Here is a 25,195-nt window from a genome sequence, read left to right on the forward strand (position 1 = left end):
GAACGATATGTGCCACATGAATCATAGTAGTCACATTTTTCTCCTCAAATCTGTTATTCACGTGATATTTTCTGAAGCCTGCACCCGCAGGTATCCTCAATCCATCAGTATAACCTCAGATTGCGTTCGGCTAGGATTTACCTTATGTGCAACGTGGAAACGTATGTTCAGACTGGATATAACCTAGGTATGTACTCTGTTCCTCCAAAGGAGGATAATCCTTTAAATTGGGATCGGGACCAACTTATCCACTAAAACTGAAACTCGAACGAAACTTGTATTGCCTCTCAGATTTAAGGAATAATATTTTACTCAAATCATCATTTAGCACACCAGTGGCCTGTTTTATAGAATGCCGCCCTTTTACACATGTCATGCTGTATCACTATCAATGTGGCAGGTTACCACTAACATTAGAAACAGAAGGTATATGATCCTCATACTGCCAACTGTTTCTGAAGGGTCGTGTCCTACCCATGATATCAGTATTAATGAACTGATTTTGCAATTGACTTACATAATCATTCCTCTAGCGATTGATTAAACAAAAAAGATCCAGATTACAACATCCCTGCTGATCACGTCCATTTGTGACTCTAGTTGCCTCAAACAGCAATTGGAAAGAGAGGATCTGGTGAAGTAAGTTTGATTTCTGATAGAGCACTTTTTCGGCCAGGTCCTTGCTTCAAAGCTTCATCTCAAAATCTTTCGCGGGATGTTAGCATAGCAATTTTTGGCGAAAATTGTGACCATTGGACATGTACATGCACTTTAGCACATGTAAAAAGTGCGTTGTAGCGCCATCAGCAATTACCTTTAACTAGCCTTTAGCTGACATTACATTATGCTGCTATACGATACGATGCCTATTCTGCTGGAAATACCTCGCATCGTTCAGAAAAAGGGAATGACACTCTTTGTGGATGGTGCTGTAGCGCTATCCCCTATTGCTTCACTGCAAACCCAACTAATGTCAGACGCTCAAGGATTTGCAGGGACGTCGAACTATAAATTGGAAGGACCACTTTTATGACTTTGGTAGCAAAATGAGAAAGCATTCACAAATATGTCGGATATACAGGTTACATTGGTATAAGAGAGTTCAAAAATAATCTCCGACAATACCCGGAGATGGGTAAAACATGGTAAACATTTGAAACTACATGACTACTGACGAACATGACGAAATATGAAGGCCATTACCTGTTGTATATGTGTAAAAAGTTTCAGACTCTTTGTTGTTGATGGCCCTTGCTTCCCCAGGTGAACTGCAGAAAATAGCTGAGAAGTATAGGCCTATGACTACAAGCATTGCCCTTTGTCAATCTTGAGAATATGCTCTTGCAGATGTACAAAAATTGTACTACCAGTATTGAAGGTAAGTGTTATATCTCGAAGAAAGAGGATAGCCACGACTAAAGCAACAGCAGATAAACAAGACGCTCCAGCACGAAACGCATACATGTAGGCTGCTATGGAGCAGACACCAAATTCAAGCACTCGTGAGTAAGATGCCTTTGAATCTTGCAGCATTTGATATTTATAAGACCTTTACTGCTGATGCCTCAACAAGGGTTGAACGCAGGTGGCTACCGAATGAATTATTTGCGGGATTGGCGACCTTACCATGATCTCGCCTGGGCCGTTTCGAAACGGCGCCGACAAATATTTCAAGTAAGGCAGTCAGTGTTTCCTTAAGGGTTGTCCCCCTTGAATTTATTTCTAGGGGAATGGTAATGCGCCATTTCTATTTTCTCTTTCTTCTAACTGGCTGTAGACGGCCACAGGTTGACACCAAATTTAAAAATTTAAAAAACTAACTATCTTACAAATCTATGTGGGTTAATATCGATCCATTGCCAATCAAATTGAATGTTATTTTATTACACCTGGTAGACATCGCTTCCATGGTAACCAAACTTTCCGAACATCCTAACATCTATTCAAGCTAAGATGTTGTAATTTCCAGCGCACACTACTTTGGTATCATCATCACAATAGAACTTTATCTAAGGCGAAAACAACTCGATTCCAACCATAGTTGCATGTTCACAAATATATATCGCTGTAGATTTATGCACACAAAACAAGTATAATGGACAGGAACCCATAACATCATTTATATGTGATAGGTTTCCCAACCTGAACTCCCTACCTCTGTTCATTTGCTTCAAAACAAGCTTTATGACTACCAGACTTCCTAAAATTCCTCAGTATATACGTATACATGTATGTTGTTTCCTGCACAAGTTCCCTTCAAAAGTATACAGGTATACATGTGCCGAAAGCTTTGCAGATACTTCTGAAATCTGTATATTATCATAGGCAACTCCATGTTCCATTTCTATTCTAAATCGTCCAAAAAGCTTAGTTTTGCACCGAGGCGCTGAAAAGTGTATGCCGCAGTCGAAGTTTATTTAGTAAGACGTTTTCACATAACCAGTTCCGTTATTCGAGAATGGATCAGAATGGATCAGAGAATGCTACAGTCAACTCTGGGATGGATCATGTGGCTGGATCTTATTAGAAGTTATCTTTATTATCATCTTGGCCGACATCAACCCGGGAACTGCTGCCCGGGAGAAACTGTCCACCAATGTTATTGAAAGCTGCACCAGATCCAACCCGATATGCCATCCCGGCGAACTTGGTATGTTCTACAGCATCTTGGACTAAATCATAAGGTTAATCGAGGAAGTTATGGTGATGGAATGTGAATAACAAGACCGTTTATAAACATTTCATCGGAGTATGATGGGTTCGATTGGATGTAGTGTATGCCAATACGATATTTTGATTTGGTGTCAGAATGAGACCAACCCAAAAACCAGAAACTTACTTTGAACTTTTCCCCTTCCCACTTGGCCATTCCCCATTTCGCACGGGCTTTCCAGTGCCTCCTTGTTGGTAGAAACTGAACAACAGATCTCGATGACTCCTTTCGAGTTTGAGGAATAGATGATACCCGTTTGGAGTTTGGGGAGAGGTGCGATTAGGAAACTGTAAACGAGTGTTGAAAGTTATGCATCCCTATAGACACAAGAAAGGTCCCGTGGGAATGAATTCCACACGAGTTTTACCAGACAATCATCATTTTGTGTCATGGCCAGGTCTCTGCCCTTTGAGGCGGATTATGATTTAAAAAAAACACACAACAAATTCGACAACTACATCGTGATTGATTGAACGAGAATTCGTTTTTGTGCTGATTGAACAACAAGGTTCATCCCGGAAGTTAGTAGGTTTGTTTACCTACTCACCTATTCCCACATCGATGAAAGTTCAGGATTGTTTGTTTCGAGGAACTGCACATTTGGAACTCATTTATACTGCCCTAGAGGATAGCAGGTACGTACATCATTGAGTTAGTTCAGAGATGTACCACCATTGGTATAGTGGAGAGATCTGAGAGACCAACAAGACTTCATTATGAAATAATGAGTGGTACAATTTGCGTTGGAGTATCATAGACTTTGGCATGTTTCTTCGTTCGGCAACATATAATATAAGATGTTACTGGGTACATAGTTCAAAAGCAATGGCAGGTAGCAGATCACTGATTTATTAATTTATTATTCTCCCACGCGAACATGTATATGAGGTACATGTATCTAATTCCAGAAATAAAGATAGAGACATATCAAGTATAATATTTAGAAGGAAGAATATCACTTCATCTTGGCTTGGTTGCTCAAAACCAAAATTGTTCAATGAAAATATTGAAAGTGATAACGTCAAATAACTTCCTGCTCTTGACGAATTCTGGCTTCTCCAAAATTATGAACAGCAATGCTGAAGTCTGCTGGGGTTTCATCCTATGACTACTGCTTCATCCTTCGACTAGGTCCAAATTTAGTGAACCTCATTGTCATATGTTTCTGTCTTGCTTTTCTCTCTATAAACCAGACCGTTCATTAAACAACACATATCAACTATTGATCTACCAATCGCAAAAATGGCCCAAGGAAAGAATGTTCTCCTCGCTTTTGAACTAGAAGGTAACGTCTTACCGGAGACGGCTACTATAAACCTACTTAACCATCGATATAAACTGTTCGTTATACCGTATCGTTAAGTTGATAAATTATTTTGAGATTGATTCGCCCAAGTCTGGCAGATACCTGCTTCAAGACATCAAATTCGTTTAGGAATTATCAACAAAATACTCACGAAACTGACAAGACGATCATATTCCTCTATGCTTTACCGAATACCATCAGTAACTGATCACTGTGTGTAAATTCTGAAATAAAATCTGATAAAATTTCACTCCCCAACAGTAGGTCACTTTGCAGAGGTTATCCGTTCCTTATCCGTCAACCCATTTTTTTTGTTCCAGTTTTAGATAGAAAGGTTAATGGGGTTCTTGGCTTTTTTATCGGTGCTTTCCATGATGACTGTCGTATATATGTACATGTATTTGGGTATCGATGAACAACTCCTATAAGAATTTAGATTCAAGTACACTACACAGTACATATCATTGTTTTGATTGACTTCGACAGCCTGCTGGCTGTGGCTAAGAAGAGGAAGCTGAGATGATTCGGCCACCGGATGACAAGAGCGAAAGGAACCCTAGGGAAAACTATTATGCAGCACGCGAAGCAGAGCATGGGGGGGGGGGGGTTGGATAGACGATGTAAAAGATTGAACGGGGAAAAGAACTGGAGACCTGATCCGCCTCGCAAAGGATAGGCAAAAGATGGTGCCGCCATAGCCACGGTCGGCCCCACGGGACAGATAGATAGATAGTTAGATAGATAGATATTCTAGTATACACATGTCTTGGTACACAGAGTGAATGGAGAAAGCACTATACCGGAGTTTATCTCCTGTTGTTGCAGAGGTTTGCCTTTAACTGATGGTAGCGTTCTCATCAGCAGGTAGATAACAAAAACTGCTGATTTAATGCTCGCAATCTGGGCCTGAGTTAGCAGAATAGTATGTATATCTAGTCAATAGGTCTCTACTGTTAGTTTATTGTTGACGCTGCTCCTGGGAGCATATGTCTTTAGCTACCTGTTGTCTTCGGGCCGTTTCTAAAGGAATTGATAAGCTGTGAATGCAACCAATTTTTGTGATATACCCCGGGTTATATCAGCGGATTATGTTATTATTGGTGTTGAGAACCACATTACTCCCCGATTCAGTTTCCTGACTTTTACTGTTCTCCATGGAGGAACGATGGAGTAAAGAATCCTGAGAATTCAGAAAGTGATACGTCTTTACAAAGGAAAAGTACCTGTTTGTTACTGGCTTACATGTAGCTCTGGTTCTGAATCTTTATTTTGAAGTTCAGGAGCCCGATCTTGGAAGTCCAAGGACCCTTGCTCTTCGTATGTTTTGGGATCTTTTGGGATACCAGATAAGTGAATGGATAGAAGTTTCACAAGTTACATGATATACTGGCGAAATACTCGGAATTACGTGCAAGATATACAAACAATACTATGCTTTTCCATTCTATGGGATTTAGCTGATTTTTGAATAATTTTGTTGCATTCGTTTACTTCCATTGCAGGATAATTAGTTTTTCAATGGAACAATATGAGTGGGGATAATGTAGCGAAACAAGGGCTTGCATGCGGTCCCATTGATAAGCGTCATTCCATGGAGGCTAAACAGACTTCATGCCCAGGCAAAGGGCATCTTGAAAATGCTCAAAGCAAAGGTTTGGGAGATACAGGAACTTCACCGTCTCCCAAGTGTCACTGCGCGGGAAGCAAAAAGTCCACAGGACAAACGAGCAACACCGACAATCAAGAAAGTAGTTCCTCTGTGATAAACAAAGAAACTCGAGGAACGTGTGGCTCAATGAACAAAAAGGAAGAAAAAGTAGAAACGTCAAAAGTAGAGAAAAACAGCTCAACGGGAAAAGGCGATGAACGGTTATGTAATGCCGAAAAAAAGAACGACGAAGCTGCACCTCCTACGGAGGGAAAAACTGATCAACAAACCGATGATGATGTCGTCGGCGCAATGCCACCAAAGACTGAGAGCGGCACAAATGGCCCGAAAGAGAACCACCACAATGGTGAGCAAGGACGTCAGTATACGAGGGCATTGAGGTAGGAAAACATATCTCATCCCTCCACCTTAGGCTGCGCCTAATCCTTCTAACATTTCGAAAAGAACTGACGCTCCTGTGTCACTTGCGTGGTGCTTCATCTCGTCCTCGACGTCTCGATCAGGCGATCACACCAGTTGTTGTTCTGGTAATGAGACTGCGAGATGTTGCAGGAAATCATTCGATTAGATCGATTTTTATACTGATAACACAAATAGTGGGCATTTCTTGCTACTGGGGCCAATGATGGAACAACGAAAGTCCAACTACTCCTTCAACGTATCTTAAACACGCATTAACCATGTTTTTCTGCCTAACAGCCAAGCGCCTTGATATAATGTTTTGTCGATGTTTGACTTAACCATATTCATTTTCCTGATGGACCTGTTCATTTCTGATGAAATCCAGCCAAACCACTAAAAGTGTGAATTATGAAAACTATGTTGTTTACGTCTGATGCATTCACTCCTTGTCTACCACCAGCAGGCAGCGACTCCTTGTCTTTTTGACCACTAAGTCTTTTACGTCACTCGTCTCCCTAATTAAAAAAAACTGAAATCTGTATTTACCAAGGTCAGTATACTCACTGTGGTCTATGCCATTCCTCGCACCCAGATTGGTATCATACATGACATACACTTATAGTTGTACCTTCCTACCAGACAGAATTTTATCTCATCCCCGACAGTTTACGTTTTCCTTGCCATCATTCTTTGTAACATAACATCTCTGATAATCAATCATCCTAGCGTTTTTCAATGTTCAGGGCACCTTACATTCTGGTGTTCTAGTGCAAACAAAGATGTGGTATGGTAGAGTGTCAAGGTACATGTATACCCACATAACAATGTGAAAGCCAGAGTGATCAGCTTAAATAACTTCACTTTAATGTTGTGGAATATCATGATTTGTCCTCCACTTACCTGATGGCCGATCTCATTTAGCCCAGTGGATAGTAGGGGAGTATGGATTTGTTAAAACTGCATTCGCTTTCGTTGAAATCATGATCAATTTTAAAAGCTTGGCATGCAGCATCGTGGATCATCTGGGAGACTCGAACTCACAATCCTCGGCTCATCAGGCCTTTTGTATACCAACATGATTAAAGATGTGCTAAAGGATAAATATTAGGTTACGCTGAAAAATTCAAAGAAATGGCTGTGAGAAAAGTAATGTCCCTCTAGAAAAACCAACTACAAAACTCAAGAAATAGTTTGGAATTTGCTTCGGAAACCGTTATCGCCCGCAACCAGTTAAACTACCTAAACAGCAACAGATTCAACACGTCCGTTTCCCCTTTCTGTTCCCATGGCAAATACGTTCAACTCGTTACTTTTCATTGTTGTTCATCTCTCTCTGTTACTCATTGCAGTGCCAAGGTGAAGATGAGTATACGAGTTGACGAATCGGAACCCGACTGGGGTGAGTAGACGATTCTTATCCCCTTAGTGTAGGTCACACACATTCAGATGAGTATTGCATATATAAAAGTAAAACAGCCTGTCGATCAAACAACGAGGATAATGGTTTCCTTACTAGCAATGCTACGCTTGGAATGTTGGTCGGACAGTGGGCTTATTGAATCAAAGTTGGCAACAGAATACGATGTAGGTGCTTTACCTGTATTTTACTTCTAGTATTAGCCAGCTCAAGGGGATATCACGATTTAGGTTTTTACTTTCTTAACCACGTAACAAACAAACGAAAGAACTTTTTTTCGAAACAAAATATAAAAAACATCGGAACTGCCGTAACCCAAAAGTTGGAGCTACAAAGCGATAAGTGCCAAAACGTTACATTAACGGATGCCGAGAGATATTTGAAACTTAAATATGTTGACGGGATAAAACTACAGCTGAGCAGTTCGCTGTCAACAGTTTCGCTACAGACGATCCACTATGGCTTCATAAGAAATTACGGTGTAACTGTCAGATATGTCTCGATACGGCGATACATGTAGACCTAAGTCTTAAATAAAGCAGTTGAGTTAATACGTAGAAACACGTATACGTGAAAAGTGAAGCTATGAACTCGGTTTGATACTTCGAAGGCTAACAGATCAAGTTTACGCATCAACTTAATCAACAATATCATCTACTCCTTAATTGATTGAATTAATCAACCAAGGCCAAGAAGATTAACGTTAGTCATTTTAATTGGCCAGGTGAAACATCTTTTAGAAACTGATATCAGTAAATCTCAATTCCATGAAAGTCTACTGAATCATCGTCCTCGAAACGATATGCGGTTGCATATCCAAGAAGGCAGTGCTAACACTGAATTGAATGAATTTTTTCTTGGAAATGATGGCATTTTCTTTCAAAACATTGTATCACGTGACTTATGCTACCTTCTGCTGCTTTCAACGCATGCAATTGTTCATGTAGCCTCCCGCAAGGGCGTCCGATTACCGCAGGTGGAATGTTGGCCGTTCGAGGCAAATCCCAGTGGAGCATGGTTCCCATTGGAAAGTTCAATGCGATCTCCATTTGTTTTGATCCACTTTCTCAGGGCTAAATAACCTCTTTAAACAGAGATGAAGCCAAAAATATACTGTACAGCAGCTTTATTGCGCAGTGGATAAATAGCGTAGATTCGAACGCGAGATACGTAGTTCCCAATTTTAACGTACATTCACCATTTTAACGTACATTCCCAATTTTGAAGTACATGTATATATCTGATGAGCCTCAATTGGGGTAGCAAATTTCCTGAAAAAAAGAACAGCCTATATTCTGTTTAGTATACCTACTTTAATTTCTCTTTTCAGACACAATTGACATTCCGTTTGAAAAACGTGAGGTGACGATCAAGAAACGTTGGATTGACAAGGAGTACGATGTGAAGGAATTCCTTGGAAGGTAGGGGATTATAGACGGATGAACGTTGGTAGTGAATACTCTAACGAATTGGGGGTGTGGGGGGGGGGGGGGACATCAGAGATCTTTACCCCAAAATCACAAAGGTATACGTAACACTATTTGAATTATTTCTTTCTTCTTCATTAATTTTTCAGCGGTAAATTCGGTGAAGTCAAGGCGTGTGTTGAGAAGTCGACGGGGAAGGATTTCGCGGCCAAGTTTATCAACACGTACACCCAAGATGACAAGAAGGGTGTCATGACGGAAGTCGAAGTGATGAAGAAACTCCAGCATCCCAGGTTGCTGCAGCTGTACGATGTGTATGATTCCTCCGATAAGCGGAAAGAGATGTGCCTCATTTTAGAATTGTGAGTGTTTTATTTTTAGAAAAATATCCGTGTCGGTGTTTTTCTTGTACTTTTGCAAAGGGTTGCATCATAAATATCATAAATATCCAAAATGTCCAAACCACGAAGAAGCATGAGAAAGACTGAAGTTTTGTGTCTCGTAAACACAGCCTGGTTGCATGCCTACTGCTGCAGATGTTTTGCCGAGATTGTGCATCAACACATACGTTATTCAGGCAGCTAAACGTGGAGTAATGTAAAAGCAGCCGTAAACTACATTAAGAACATAATGTACCGACAGTCATAGGAAATGCACAAGTGTACAAAACGAGCTTTTGCATTGTTACCAATTCTATGTTAGCAAAAGCGGAAGCAGAACAATTTTCTACTGATCCCACTGGACAAGCATCTCATATTTTCTCGTTTGTAGAATATCTGGTGGAGAGCTGTTTGAAAGAGTTGTCGATGATGATTTCTTTCTCACAGAGCGTGCTTGCATGATGTTCGTGAAACAAATCATAGACGGTGTAGCCCACATGCACAGTGTGAATGTATTACATCTAGATCTGAAGGTAAGTAACAGCAACCCAAGATTGGCTGTCTGTAAAACAAGTTCAGAGGAGTGTTTCAAATAATTGTTCAACACACCAACATGCATCCTCCCATAGTAGTCTTTGTATCGTGCCTAAAATGCACCAATCAAGGGGTTTGAGTGTATTTTAGAAATGATCCAGAGGCCTGCTGTCATGCTTATTGGAGGATGTTAGCATGATAAATCCAAAGCATACATAACCATGTATGGTCTCCATTTACTAGTATACCCCACGTGCACGCAACTTGATATGTGGTTGACATCAGACCATTCTGAACGAAGCAACATGTTACCAAGACATTTCCCCGTACAATGCAATACGGGTCAGGACGAAGAGAAAGAAAGGCATATCCTAGGGATGGCCAAAAATCAACTTGCTAGAATACGAGAAGGGGCTAATACGGACATGACAATATCCCTTCATCACGTAATTGCTGTAAGAGAGCGACTTAAACTTTGCTTGAGAAGATAATACAGCATCTTTAATAGCCTGTATTCTCTATTTCAACGCCAGACCATATCACGTCTGCAGAGCCTCGTATTATAACTAATCTGCCTCTTTTCTTAGCCTGAAAACATTCTTTGCCTGACGAAGAAAGGCAATGCCATCAAGATAATCGACTTCGGCCTCGCCCATTTCTACGACCCGAAGAAAAAGCTGATGGTCCTGGCAGGAACGCCGGAATTCGTCGCACCGGAAGTTGTCAAATATGAAGGCGTCAGCCATGCGACGGACATGTGGAGCGTTGGAGTGATATGCTATGTGTTGTAAGTTATCATAAGGAGGGATTTTAACTCAAGTAGTCATCCTTCTGACATCGTATTCGTGAGCCAGATGGGTTTAGGCGGTCCCTGTGTTCGTAAGAAGGATATGTTTAGGTTGTCTTTTGCTAAATTTAAACGGAGGTGAAGCCTGGCTCTCCAGAATCTCTCTATGTCATCCCAATACCAATGTACTCAATTTGCCGGTTCCTCACCCAGTGAGCTTGATCTCACTGAAGTTCACCAAAACAGGATAAAGAAGCATACTAGAGTTTCAAAACGTCATTTTCAGATTATCAGGTCTCTCCCCATTCATGGGAGATAGCGACATGGAAACACTAGGGAATGTCACGGCGTGCGACTGGTCTTTCGATTTCAAAGAATTCGAGGAAATATCGGACACAGCCAAAGACTTCATCTCCAAGTTACTAGTTGCAGATCCCAAGAAACGCATGACCAGTGAGGAATCGAGTAAACATTCTTGGTTACAGGTAATGGTGATGTTTTTGGCATCTAAAAAGAACAAACGCGCTTCGACCACAGTGAAATACTCAAACTAGTATCGAATTTGATTAATGTTTGGATGCAGAAGCCGAGTCGTGTAATACAAGATTTGTGTCTTTCAACTTACAGTACATGTACAAGTGATAGGATAATACTATAAACTTCGACAACCACACTACGTGTTCTTGCATTCTGTGGTACGTTAACGACTACGCGTATAGATATTACCATGTGCAGTAAGTTGTTCAAGGGATAAAAGCTATAATCTGAAAATTCGATTGATACCAAAAATATTCTTTTCAGTCATCAACTCTAATGCCAGCAGCAAAAATTGACAAGGCAAGATTAAAGAGGTTCCTGATCAGACGAAAATGGCAGGTACGTAATAGAAGAAAATTAGGATGCGAATACTAACTCTGTCTCAGATTTGAGGCAGCGTCGGTAAAAAAATTATATCGGATCACGGAAAAATGTATCTGGAACCTGTGTAGCACGAAGGCTACACCTTTTTAGATTTTATCTCAGATATAAGCATCGTCAATTAAACATAGAGAACGCCTTTTTGGTCGCCGACTAGTCTCCACATGTATCTTCGTGATTGTATTTAAAAAGTTCCGTCGTTGTAGTTGAGTGGGCAGTTTACCGTTTGATGGCATATTTTTTATTTCGTTTACAGAAGGCGGTTAACGCAATCCTTGCTTTATCCCGTATGGGTGTGCACCTCTCCACAAGGAGTGCACCGGGAAGGGAGAACTGAACAATGGATGATCCTTCAACAGGAAATATTGCTATTTTCTTTTGGAATCAGTGTTCTATCACAGGCTTTTGTTCAACCATGTTGTTCGAAGAGACTGATTGAGGGTGAGAAATACCTGCAGTGGTGACCGAGGAAAGTTTACCGGCCTTTTTTCGGACCTTTCCGCGAACTAGACTTTGTTTGCTGTGTGGTGAAGAAGCGCTGCTGACTCCGCAAATCGGCTATTTCCCTGGCCTGAGCTAGTTTATTTGGAAGTTCAATGTGATATACGAAAATGAATATAGTATGCGAGCCATGCAAACTTCCATTATGTACATGGATGGATATCTTTTAAATAAAATATCAAAACTAACATCTTTCAGCGCAAATTGAACCGGTTGCAGTGCGGTCATCAAAAGATACAACGAAGTATTATCCTTCCAGGTATCTTTTATTTGGTAGCAATAGGAAGGTGTTCCAACGACGATTGGTTTTTGCAATTTGTTTTTATTAAAGGGATCGATCGATATTCTATGGTGTAACTTGTACCTGTCTTGGGAGAAAGTGCTCCTGTGTATATTGCACTGGTGTGTGCCTTATTTTTGAGAGAATAATTGTGAGGAAAAAGTGACTCACCGGTGTACAAAGTAATTTTCAAGAGATATTTTTTTCACTATTTTTGACATAATTTCGGGGTGGGCATTTTGGAATAAAATATAATGTTTTGAGTGTTTTTGTTTATTATGGGGATCGTTTTTATCAAAGGTAACGAATCATCTCTGTCTACAGGTCATGAATGTGAGGATCTTAAAAAAACTGCTAAAATTCGTTATGTTTTGTCGGACACCTTATCCATCATGTCAAGTATAGATTCTTTCATGCATATGAAAGGATTCGTCTTCTCCATCTTGGAGATGGTGCTGCTACCTGTGTTTGAAAATGGATCTGGTGCTCGCAACAGAGACTGGTCTGCCGCGTACGAATCTAGCCCATTGAAATAGGCTCCGATCGCTGTACATCGCAATTAATTCATATATCTCTGTGTTTTTTATAAGATTTTTCAAGAAAAAAATATGTAAACGGGGGGGGGGGGGTTGCCCTACTTGCCTTTCTATACATCATTGCTTCTGTTATCCAAAAACTATGTTCTTATGTTATTCGGATTGTTGGAATATACCTTAAAAATCTCTGTAAATGGACATTACATGACTGTATTTAAAAAATGAAAATAAACTGTATAAGCATATGAGAATATAAAACGTGTTTGCTTTTTCAACGGCCGGTGTAGAAGAAGAAAATGTCCCACTAGAAAAAGGGTCCAGCTGGTTGGATTACACTACATGTGTATACGGTTCTAAAGAGGCCTTTAATATCAATACCTCAGAATTAAAGCGCATAACATAATCCTTTTTTCCCCAGACTTTCTTTTCTAGGACATTTCAAACTTCTACAGCGAATAAACGGTTGCTTTGTGAGTGCGAGAGGAACGATTCGACCATTTCATTTAAAGGGATACATGTATGTTTGGTTTCGAAGCTCAGATGAATAGAAACCTAACTTTTAAGAAATCCGAACAGTAGTCGGTGCACTTAGACAGATATACAAATGCTATAAATACAAAGTTCCATCGTGTTTGTTTGCATACCGCACTACGGCATTGTGTCCAACTGCACTTCAATTTTCCTGGACCACCAATAATTACGAACGCCGTACCCCCTTAAAACAAATGCAATACAGTGTCGGATCTAGGCGGGGGCGTGGGCGTCGGGTTTTTTTCAAGACTCCTAAAACATACCAAATATTCCGTCAAACATGGAGGTAGAAATTATCTTGAAAACGCATTTCAGAGTTCTAGTTTTCAAATTTTTCTGCATGGGGAGGGCCCCTAGACCCCCGTTCGCGCTTCGCGCCTGCGGCGCTCGCAATGTTCAGGCTTTGCCTTCACTTACAACCCCCCCCCCCCCACCACCTTTCTAAAAGTCTGGATCCGCCCCTGCTATATGCATGAAATGGTAGAAATAACAGATAGACATCGAAACATCAGTGTTCAAAATCAGCAGTGATCCCGCTTAAACCAGATGGCTCCACATTCACTATCAGAAGATATTTTCAACCAATCACACCACGTTCTCACTAATTAACACGGTTAGATGATATCTCGTCTGCACTATAATAGACCGTCATAATATCACCGGCTGCTGGGAAGATCGACAGTACAATGCTCAGCTGGCGTGACCGATTAACATAGTGTCAAAGGATAAATTTAACAATATATGCGAAAGGTAGGGGCTAATGTGATATTCGGTTCGATTTCTGCATAATTCTTTCTGAACAAATGTATCCTGTCATGTAGTGTACCGTATAAGATGTTGTAGCATTATCTCCTGACCTGATTAATCATCATTAGATGTCTATTTTCGGTATCAGCACGTGTACTCTATGCTGCTGGTGGTATATCCGTCAAGAACAAGCAGTGGATTTTCCCTATACACAGTATCGCACCAGCAGACGATCAGATAATTATACCGTTGTCGTTGTTAGTACATGTGCACTGAATTCAGCTGAGGTTATGTGCGATTCTATCGTATAGTTCAAGGTATCTAATATCTAGTATCTAAGAATCTGTAGTCTGTGATGTGTTGCATCTGTATCTAGCAGCTTCTTCCAATTGTGATCTCGAGAGAAGCCACGCCTTGGAAACCCTAATTCGTAGCCAAGGCCGGTAGGCTGGTTCCACCAGCCCCACTGGGGTCCACTTGGGCTTGTGTATAATGGTTTCCACTTGGGTGAACTGGATCCTGGTTAAATTTGGAGAGAATGCAAATTGTTATGCTTTTCATTGTGGTCAACTGCATATTGAGAGCCACTTTTGGATACTTGTTTTGAGCTGAGTCTTTGGAGGCCTTTAGGACTATTAGCTGCAGCCATTTCATCTTTATATCCTTTGAGTTGCACCCATCTGGGTTTTTTTTGTTTCCCTTACAAATGATCTATCAGGTCTCAATTTGTTTCCTTGGAAGCCTTACTGGATCATCACTCTTGTTTCCACTGGAATCCACCAAAATCTTTTTACTTCGATTCCCTTCTTCTTCTTGTGGCAAAAACTAGTTGTTTGCTTCCCTCCATTCGCCCAGGAACCACTTCCATTGGGACCCATTGGGAGTTTTCATTGGCCCCAATTGACTCACCAGTCCTCCATTTCCAGTGGGCATCAGTGGTAACAAGCCACAATCCTACATTGCAGCTTTATGTAGCTCCAGTATGAATTCAGATTCGATCACATGCACTGGGCTTACCCATTCTCAAGCTTCCTTAGCAGTCACAGTATTGTCATCAAGGGACAAAAGCTTGTGTATCATTGTACATCAATCATGAATTATTGATTAATGCATTGGACTCCTCCTTTGCACATTAATTTGTGTTTCACATTTAAGGTCCATATTTCTTTTTACTTTCAGCAACTTCAAAATGCAGCCAGTTTCTGAATTCTACACCGATAAGGGTATCTTCATAACTGGAGGTACAGGATTTGTGGGCAAAGTTCTGATAGAGAAACTGTTAAGATGTTTTCCTGGAATAAAATGTTTATATTTACTGACGAGGCCAAAGAAAGGGCAAAATGTCCAGGAGAGGCTGGAACACATTCTGCAATGCAAGGTAAGAATTTGGCCATCAGGGGTTATGAAACCAGTGTTCTCTCTAGCAGAACTCATTAGAGTTATTTGGAAATAACCTCCTCTTAAGTCAAGTTATCAATTTAATGTGCTTTAACTTGGCCATCAGGGGTTATGAAACCAGTGTTTTCTCTGGCAGATTTCATAAGGGTTATTTGGAAATAACCTCCTCTTAAGTCAAGTTATCAATTTAATGTGCTTTAACTTTTGGAGGTACTCTAACCAACTGAAGGGCTTCTGGCAATGTGCTTGTTTACATAGTGACCTGCTCACAATTACAGCATAGAAGCTCACATGCCAGTTGTTCTTGTATGACCGAGCCTAACCTTCAACTGTTTGCAGCGTTGTAATTCTATAAAGGTTTGACTTCGAATTTAAAAGAAGTGCAACTCAATTTTGATTTAATGTTTTCTTTGCAGTTGTTTGACAGGCTCCGAGAGGAACAGCCAAATTTTACTCAGAAAATCGTCCCAGTACAAGGCAACATGCTTGAGCATGAACTAGGGATATCCAATGCGGATTTAGAAAAGATCCAAAAAGAAGTATCCATTATATTTCACTCAGCTGCTACTCTCAAATTTGATGAACCTTTAAGGTAGGTAGTAACAGATTCAGAATTTTAAAAGCATCAATCGTTTGTGAAAACTGATAAAATCATGCTCATGTTATATCAAAGTTTCACAACGAATATATACGATGGTAAATTCAAACTAACTTTTGTCAAGGAACTCGATTAAAAGTCATCCACTTAAACTAATTCCAGTTGTATTTGATTTAAGGTCTAGACGACTGACCTATCAGTGTCCCCTTAGCTTTCCTCATGAAGTCAGTTAAAGTGATATCTGTGTCCGAATTTAGGTCAATAATGGTGTCTTGATTTAAGATAAATAATAGTCAACATTTTCAAGTAGTCTTGAAACAATGCAGATTGTTTAAATAAAGACTTTACACCTCCTTTGAAACACTCTCTTTTGTATAATGGAGTTCTCAATCACGTCTTATGAAGTGATCATTGAGAGAGTATGGAAGTTCATATTTGCTCTGTTAGGCCTGTTAGGACAATCTTAATCATTATTATGCACTATTAGACTAGGTCAGTCATGATCACATTGAAGACAAAACCTAATGATCGATTATATTCCACTATGACATCCTCAAAGTAAAAGCAATAGTTGATATGAAAAAGTAAGAATAGCAATCCCCTGGTCTTTTGTTTGTTTGAGAGTCATGGTTGCATGTGAATAGCTGTCTGTCTCATATTGGTCACAACTGATTTGACTGGCCACACGTGACAGAAATTGTATTTGACAGTGTATCTGAAACTTCACTCATGATGTGTGCAAACAGAAAACTAATATTTTGCAAGTTGGCAAGTTCACAGAGTGCAAGTATATGTGCTCAGTGTGAATACTGGTATTATGGACATAATTCATGATATGTGAACCACTACTGCACCCCAAAGTTATTTTTATGGAATTTTAAGTTTCCAGTCCCCTTCTACCAAGGCCCAAGCTCTAGCAGCATTTCAGTCACCAAATCAAGAGAGAGGAGAGCGCGTCGGCCAGAGGTCCCAGGTTCCATACCTAACCGGTGCCACTTTTTAACTCTCAACAGGCCTGTCATTTCTACTTTTAAGGACATTGGGTCAGTTTCTTTATTTGCTTATTGTAAGATATATATTTTTCAGAATAGCGGTTGAAATGAATGTGATTGGGGTTAGAAAAGTAGTGCATTTAGCCAAGCAGTTGCCAAATTTACAGGTAGGTTATTATTGCAACATTTTTATGGTGTGCTGAAACATTTAATCACAGTACAGTACAGTACAGTGTAACCTTAATATGATATCATTATTATGCAATAAGGGAAGATATCTAAAGTGACAATAGCAGTGTTGAACTATTTAACCTCAAGTTGACCCACAAAGTGATTGTCTTTTTAAAATAACTTAAATGCCAAATAGATGTTAGGTACTTTGATTTGATATTTATCATATGATCAGTATTTGGTTGTAATTACATTCATGTTTTAAGGAAGTAAAATGGCACTTGACTATTTCGTTTTTTCAATGAGAAATTGAAAAAAACGCTCCTAACATGTGTAACAAACCCGTTGGACAACCAAAATGCCTCATTTTGAGTTGTTAGGTTTTACTTTTTGTATCCTTGTTGCCACCAGAACTTTTCAATTTGAATATTCTTTAAAAAACAGGAACCTGTCATAAAATACTTACAATGTCTGCTTAAGTAAATCTGGCTGGTTTTTTCAAAAACAAATTATTCGCTTCCAGGCATTTATCCACGTGTCGACAGCCTATTCGAACTGTGAGCGACCAATGATAGAAGAACTAGTCTACCCATCAGTTGTAAGCCCCGACCAGATCATAGATGCCATCAGGTAAGCCTGTTATTCCGATGGAATACTTTTCAATCATTACTTACCTTTGTTGGGTTCAATCCTCTTTTTGTCTGCATTTCGTGATTAGTGAATCTTTTACAATATGTGTTCATGGTCTTTCTCATCTGAGCATAAAGATAAAGACATTCATATTATGAAAAGATGCATTGTTCTTGAAATTAAAACTTTCATGAATTAAAGCGAAATTTATTTTAAGTATTTCAGATCAACGACTTATTAAATGCATACTGATGAAGGGCACATTTTGATAGGGGTGAATTGTGCAATTCCTGAACAACCTTAAAGATCAGAGGAACCTGTATCTATTTTAGACCATCTGTAACATGTCTGTCTCATAAAGTATGTTACCATGTACCTTTCCCTTTCATTCAGAGCAAAGTAACTATTGATAATAATGTAAGTCTATTATATACTAGTAGCTGCCATATGAAATAGGACTTAACAAAACATTCATGTACCGGTATTAAGACAGATAATGATTGGGGAAGGAACTGTTCATCGGAATTACATGTCTACTTGACTCCATTCTGAAAATTGACATTGTAGGGCTGACTGAGACAATATAACTTTAATCCAACTTGACTTTTTAGATAAGGATAATACCTGCTCTGAAGTAGTGGCGTGATCTTGTCATATCATTTAGTGTCATAGATCGAATTTGGTAATCAGGCATATGCTGCCATTCCCGAGTTCAGTACTATCAATTCACTTGTGACAGTTAAGTTATATCATGTTCAATTGGTATATTGTAGCAGAAATAGATTCTTGTAAAAATCTCATGTCCCCACCAATCATGATATCGAATTATGTCTGGTTGCGTAGGGTATTTCAAATGTCAGAACAATGCCGTAACAAGCAGAACGTATGTATCTTAAATCAATGACTGTCGTGACAGATATATTGATCAATTAGATATATTTTGTACTGACTTTACCTCACATTTGCACAGTCACTTCACCCGCAGTTGGCTAAATACCGCAGGCATAGATATGGCGGAGGCTACATGCTTTTGATTTTTTTCAGAGAGTCGTTACATAAATCACATGTTCTCTGCAAATGGCTGTGATACTTAGACTGTATCTGAATATAACCATTATAGTTTATCATTTTCTCCTTATGAGTCAATTCTGAAACCATCAAAGAGTATATAGTAGTACATCAAATAAGTGGAAAACTAGACCGCATAACCCCTTCCCCATCCTATTTCGATTTCAGCTGGAGCATTGATCCATGAGCCAGATACACTAACCCACCGATGCTATGATCCATATGTTTTAATACTTAAGTGCAGATTATGGCAATGTTCATGTGTCTGGGGATATTGGTTATCCAACCTCCTATTTTCAAGTTTTGATATCACTCTCAGCATGGGGACTTTATACTCGTCACTTTTGAAAGATTTTAAAGTGCTGAAAATAAATTTCATATCCTGGGAATCTTTTCTATCTTTTACCAATGTCAAGCTGTCAATAGTTTCAATGTCATTGGTCTGGTTATAAATTGCAAGCTGGTACCAGGTTTAATTCATAACTCAGAGAGCCAGTGGCTAAAAACAAACAGCTGTAATCAGAAGCTTTAAAGTAAGCATTTGTTTAGAATAAAGGATGGAGGCCTTTTGTGACCATGGCCTGATATGCTGTTTGTGTTCCCTCGCTTAGAGCTTTAATGCTCAACCAATACTCTAACCTACATGTATCTGCTGCCAATTTTTTGCTCACTCTTGGGATGATTTGGAATCAAAATTATTTTTATAACATTATGTCAAACATACAAATCATTAATTTATTTGATGTTACTCGTTTATGTTTTGTCATGTAACATTATTAGGGACATCTCATATTAGAAAATTCTAAGAGATGATGAGATTACTATACCATCAAATCAGTTGGCTGGTTATGTAGTTGGTGTCATAGCTGAAGGGCTCATGCTGTCCTGCATTTTGTGAGAAAATAAATTTGTAGGTTTTTAATCATATACCAGTTTACCTTGATAATGAACGCCAGAGGGAATTCATTTAATCTTTTGACCCTGTCTTTTTATACATGTGCAAAGTTTTGAGGGCATTTTCAACATTTCAAAACTGACACCAGATACAGCAGTGCTTTTGATTTCAGGTAATAGAATGCAGTTTGACAAAACAAAATGATACCAATAACTGCATTTCAACAAAAATGTAGTTACTGGGTTCTTGCATGCATTTTTTGAATATTGTCATGGCTTTGAGCTTATAGCCATGAAAAGGGGCAACCAAATACAACGTATATGTCTAAAATCCTAACAATTAATATATAGTAAGCTTGTACTTACTTAAAAAATCTTTTTCTTGTTCTTCAGTTGGATGGATGATTCACTAGTCAATGCCATGACACCTTATCTCCTCAAAGAGAAACCAAACACATACACATTCACCAAACATCTTGCGGAAGTGCTTCTCACAGAAGAGGCAACTGATTTACCAGTGGCCATTGTTCGACCTTCAATCATTGGAGCAGTATGGAAAGATCCTCTCCCTGTGAGTACAGTGTTGTTTGTAATGTCTATAACTTGAAGTTTGAACTCCAATACTGGCTTACTTACTTAAAAAAGTTTGTCTGAATCAGTAAATGAATGTAGTAAAGAATGTTAAACTGGCATTATATAATACATCATCATTGTTCCATCCATGTAATATTGCATTGGTAGTATGTGTATTTGTATTTTTATCTTGTTTCTGATATTTGATTTTGTTTTGAAAAATGCATTTCATTTCTGATGCGTTTGTTTAAAGCCCAAGAATTCAAGTGGATGCTAACTGTGCTATTGAACCTGGAAATCTACATTCTGAAATTGACATGTTATTTTTTCAGGGCTGGATTGATAGTTTCAATGGTGCTGCTGGATTATATGTAGCGGTAAGTATAGAATTTGTTTGATGATTTTCATTAAATGTCTGTCTGGTCAGATTTCTTGCTGTAGCATGCATCAAAGGGATAAAGAATGCAGAGCATTAGGTTACTGATAGACTGTTCTGACTTTAATTATTATTTAATCAAAAAAATGTTCAGTGAACTGATACTATTTCTCCTCTTTGGTGAATCAGGGTATAAGGTTTATCTTTCAGAGAACAGTCAAAATGTTAAAATGTTGATTTCACCTACGGATGTCTCCCCTGCACTTTATAATGATGGACCTTTGGTGGCAGATTATTTTGGTCACAGAATTTGGAAATAGAGAAGAGATCAACCTTTCCGCACTGGAACAGACAGTGTACTAATAATATAAAACTACTTGCATGTGGTGCGGTCAGTGATAAGTTTGACTTTTTTGATTTTTAGACTGGGAAGGGTCTACTGAAGTCTCTCCATTGTGAACTAGATGCAAAAGCGGACATCGTACCATGTGACATGGTTGTGAATATGCTTGTCATTACTGCATGGCACACAGCAATCAACAAACCCAAAAAGATAAACATCTACCACTGCACAACGGGGACCTTGAACCCATTCACATGGGGAGAAGTTGGGAATGTTGTGACAAAGTTCTTCAAGAAAAACCCCTTGGATTCGGTATTCAGAAGACCAAACCTTGTCATGACTTCAAGAAGGTATGTTTACTTTTCTATGAATGGAAAACTTCGCGTTTTAAGTTCTAGAGGAATATAAAATAATATACCGAGGACAAATTTTACTATGAATTCACTAGGGCTGACACCCATCAAGCAGTATTTCACAAAGCAATACCAAGACTTTGTCCATACTATTTCTTGGCAGTACAGTCATCTTCAAGATAGCGCCAAGTCCTAGACTGTTTTCTTGTACTGACAGCATGATCTCTGAATTTCTGCTGCTCATGTAACAACAAACAAGACAAAGCAGGATCTCTAACCAATTTAGCAAATTGCATCGGCCGACTAGTAATAAGTTAAAACTCTATTTGATTTTGATCTTTTTCATTTTCTAGCTACATTCATGATTACTGGGTTGTTGTGTCTCATTTGATTCCGGCATACATAGCCGACCTGGGATTCAGAATGGTTGGCAAGAAACCAAGGTAAATAATGTTCCCCCCCCCCCCCCCAAATCAATTATTTTGTTACATTCAGATAATTGAGCAGAACTTTAGGAGGATCAGTTTAGGAAGTCGAAAAAGTTTGGTTTTAAGTCAATTTGACAAGCTTTTTTGGCCATAATTCACCTTCAAGTAATTAATGCAGTGCAGTTACTTGGTTGAACAAGGATACTTATTCAAGTCAATTAACTAATTGACCATGTTGACAGAGAGTTCATGAAAGCCAACACATAGCAGGACAAAATTCGTCTTTTGTAATAATCGTGCCAATATCATAAGATGTTTATCTTTTCTAGGATGGTACATATCTACAAGAAACTGCATAAAGTGATAGAAACTCTGAATTTCTTCATCACCCACGAGTGGCACTGGTCATACAACAGTCTGGATGTCCTGCATTCCAGCATGTCCACAGCTGAGAAGAGCGTAAGTAACACGGTGGAGAGCATCTTTTGTCTATGAATAGTTTGGTAATGCCCTGAATCATGCATTTATTGCCTCCAGAGGATGTTCTGGACAGTAGATCACAAATTTAAAGAAGTCAAACTTTTTACTCTCTGTCAATTTCAGTCATTTTATCTTGACCCAAGGGCTATCGACTGGCATCATTACAATGACACGTTCTGTTTTGGTGCGAAAAAGTTCATTCTCAATGAAGATGAAAATGAAATTCCTGCAGCCAGAGCAAATTTGAAGAGGTAGGTTGAGAATCGAAAAACACAGAAATGAGTGAAATCATAGAGATAGATGGCATGGTATAGAAGGTGGCAAAAGTAACACTTTTTTAGTATTATGATGCCTTACTAATAATTGTATTGAACCTGGGTGAGCATGGATTATAACGGTTAAGATTTCAAGTAACCATGACAATGTCATGATTAGGATGATGACTTTGTACTTTGCCTCTTAGGCAATTGATAAATTTTGTAACCGTACTAAAGTCTAATTTCCCATTACAGTATACACTTCCTCATGCTATATTAGACTTGCCAGTTTCAAATCCAATGTGTTTAATTGCCTTTAAAAACATTACATCAATATCTCTTTCAGACTTCGAAACATTCGCTACTGCTTCAACACGCTAGTTGCTGTGACCCTTTGGAGGGTTTTGGTTGCAAGGTCACAACTTGCTGGAAATTTGTGGTATTTGATCCTCGGACTGGTCTTCAAGTTTGTGCGCTTCTTGAAAATCAGCAGCACACTAGCTGTGCAGAAATCAACTGATGCACTGAGGCGCTGAGTTGACCAACCAGATGGCAGCATAATCAGGCAAAAATTATTATGAAGTGTTTGATGGCCAGTTGGGCGGTACCATCAAGTGTCATTACAAAGTAGCAACTATTAAGTATAGATTATAGGTAATCTGTACTTGCCACTCTGAATGATGTATGTAAAGCATGATCGAGGTCATATTTACAATGTAGGCTTAGTTCTTCTGGAGTATTATGTTAATTTCTAGCAGTTTGTTAATTCATTTAACACCAGCTCTCAATTACTTTAAACCACCAAATTTTCGTGATAACCAAAGATTTCTGACAAGAAAAGATTATCACCATTTTCATTTTGGCGGATTACAAAATTTCCTGCATATATGTACTGATGGTGGTGGTGTTGCCATTGTGGCTAATCGGAAAATTTGCAAAAGCTCTGATTCTAGGAGGCGGTGATAATATATCTTTCTTAAGATGACTAGTCCGACAACTTCATATCAGGAGATAGGAGGCAGTTCCTTTGTGGTAAAATTATCAGCCTTAGCTTTTGAAATCTGGCTGTTGGTTTATGCCTGTATTTGAATTTGCATCTAAAATTAAGTTCTTATTTATTTGAGGATTTTCAAAGACTGTAAACATGGTAAACTACCAAATTTGTGCAGGCATTTTTATTTTCACTCAATGCAATATTAAAAAGGTGCAGAGATTTGGGTGATAACAGTAACATGCCAACAAATTATGAAAAACGGCTGCATAACTCAAAAAACAATGGGGGTGAAAACGTGACAGTTTTGTTTTTGTATATATTTTCATTTACTAAAATATAGTGAGTCTTGGTGCTTGATATAGCAAGATGAAATTTTCTTTACTGAATAAGCTGGGCCAACATATTTACCCTCCCAGGTACTTTAATTTTTCATATCGCTACTTATGAAATATTTAGAAAAGAGGCAAGGAAACTAAATATAGTAGGTAAATATTATGTAACTCCTCCAATCTGGTTTTGGTTTATATGGAAACTGCATTGTTAACTCATGATTTCAGCCATGCAATGGTAAGGTAGAAAGAGAAACTCGTGTTTAACCTCAGACTATTTCAAGCATCTCGGAACAAATATGTCTTTGTTTTGTTTTATAGCATATATTTACCATAATTGAGAATTAGGTCAAAAGGTGGAAATGCCCACTACAAACTGTAAAATGTGGAGTTGCAGCCTTTTACGCTGTTACCATTGCATGGTTGACCTTGGTTGGAAAGATTTGCAAAAAATGGTAATGTGCTCGACTTTCAAATGTGCTCTTGATTCTATTATAAATTTCATCTGTCATTTGCCTTCATTTTATAAGTTATATGGTATGTATTTCAATCTCCACAACTGGTTATCCATCCTCTTGGTGTCTTGTCCAACCCAAAAGCAGAGGATGTTTACGAGAGTTTTTCTCTTATTGATACTTATTTATGAAAATAATGAGCTGAGTATATATACCAATAGGCCTACTGTGAGAGAGTTATCAAACTGAGTACAGTGTCAATTGGAATGCTTTGTCTCAATTTAGGTGTAAGGACTAAGGAGGACTTCTCCAGCTGATCTTTGATTCATTTTATTCTTGATGTTGTGTCAGCTATGTGGATTAATTCCCTAATTAGTGCTAATTAGTGCTAATTAGCCCCCCCCCCCCCCAAATTGTAAGTGACCAAATACAATGCTACAAATAGAACAAAAAGAAAATTTCAGCATAATATATTTTCAATTAAAAAAGAGAATTTGATAGAACTTACCGATGACGTTTCTTCTTTTCCTTTTCGTGAGATGCTGATGGAGACCTCCGTAATCTCGCCAAGGAAGGAAATGGATTCAGTCAGGATTCGAGGCATCAGTATGCTGTTGATTTCTAGCTCCCCCTTTACAATGTCTTAAACACATAAAAACTCCTATGACCCATACACGTGTAAGTCATGTAGTTTTAAATTTTGATACA

General features: G+C 38.8%; 2 protein-coding genes across 6 annotated transcripts; both read left to right on the forward strand.

Annotated features, from left to right (window-relative positions):
* Positions 1 to 114: 114 nt before the first annotated feature.
* On the forward strand, positions 115 to 13,115 carry LOC135492224 (myosin light chain kinase, smooth muscle-like). 5 transcript variants are annotated; one of them, XM_064778524.1, is made up of 9 exons: positions 115 to 187; positions 7,440 to 7,489; positions 8,838 to 8,928; positions 9,084 to 9,296; positions 9,706 to 9,847; positions 10,436 to 10,635; positions 10,922 to 11,120; positions 11,437 to 11,511; positions 11,810 to 13,115. In XM_064778524.1, the coding sequence occupies exons 2-9, from the start codon at positions 7,453 to 7,455 to the stop codon at positions 11,888 to 11,890; spliced, it is 1,038 nt and encodes a 345-aa protein (XP_064634594.1). In that variant the 5' UTR covers positions 115 to 187; positions 7,440 to 7,452; the 3' UTR covers positions 11,891 to 13,115. The 5 variants fall into 5 exon arrangements, with proteins under 5 accessions (XP_064634594.1, XP_064634596.1, XP_064634593.1 ...); XM_064778526.1 differs by lacking the exon at positions 115 to 187 and adding an exon at positions 1,356 to 1,378; XM_064778523.1 differs by lacking the exon at positions 115 to 187 and adding an exon at positions 1,398 to 1,506.
* An 875-nt stretch (positions 13,116 to 13,990) lies between these two features.
* LOC135492165 (fatty acyl-CoA reductase 1-like) lies at positions 13,991 to 24,994 on the forward strand. Its single transcript, XM_064778398.1, has 12 exons — positions 13,991 to 14,151; positions 15,328 to 15,526; positions 15,963 to 16,138; positions 17,231 to 17,303; positions 17,831 to 17,937; positions 20,293 to 20,470; positions 20,805 to 20,849; positions 21,273 to 21,541; positions 21,898 to 21,987; positions 22,302 to 22,431; positions 22,576 to 22,703; positions 23,056 to 24,994. The coding sequence occupies exons 2-12, from the start codon at positions 15,338 to 15,340 to the stop codon at positions 23,243 to 23,245; spliced, it is 1,575 nt and encodes a 524-aa protein (XP_064634468.1). The 5' UTR covers positions 13,991 to 14,151; positions 15,328 to 15,337; the 3' UTR covers positions 23,246 to 24,994.
* The last annotated feature ends 201 nt before the right edge of the window (positions 24,995 to 25,195 follow it).

Source organism: Lineus longissimus, chromosome 8 (assembly GCF_910592395.1).
Source record: "Lineus longissimus chromosome 8, tnLinLong1.2, whole genome shotgun sequence".
NCBI lineage: Eukaryota > Metazoa > Nemertea > Pilidiophora > Heteronemertea > Lineidae > Lineus > Lineus longissimus.

What these genes read in the sequence shown, in the direction of transcription:
- LOC135492224 (XM_064778522.1), top strand. Translation starts at nt 5,548, where the DNA reads ATGAGTGGGGATAATGTAGCGAAACAAGGGCTTGCATGCGGTCCCATT. An exon ending in CGAATCGGAACCCGACTGGG is followed by an intron (nt 7,490 to 8,837) that starts GTGAGTAGACGA and finishes TTCTCTTTTCAG; the next exon opens with ACACAATTGACATTCCGTTT. An exon ending in ATGTGCCTCATTTTAGAATT is followed by an intron (nt 9,297 to 9,705) that starts GTGAGTGTTTTA and finishes TCTCGTTTGTAG; the next exon opens with AATATCTGGTGGAGAGCTGT.
- LOC135492165 (XM_064778398.1), top strand. Translation starts at nt 15,338, where the DNA reads ATGCAGCCAGTTTCTGAATTCTACACCGATAAGGGTATCTTCATAACT. An exon ending in AAATTTGATGAACCTTTAAG is followed by an intron (nt 16,139 to 17,230) that starts GTAGGTAGTAAC and finishes TATATTTTTCAG; the next exon opens with AATAGCGGTTGAAATGAATG. An exon ending in GCCAGAGCAAATTTGAAGAG is followed by an intron (nt 22,704 to 23,055) that starts GTAGGTTGAGAA and finishes TATCTCTTTCAG; the next exon opens with ACTTCGAAACATTCGCTACT.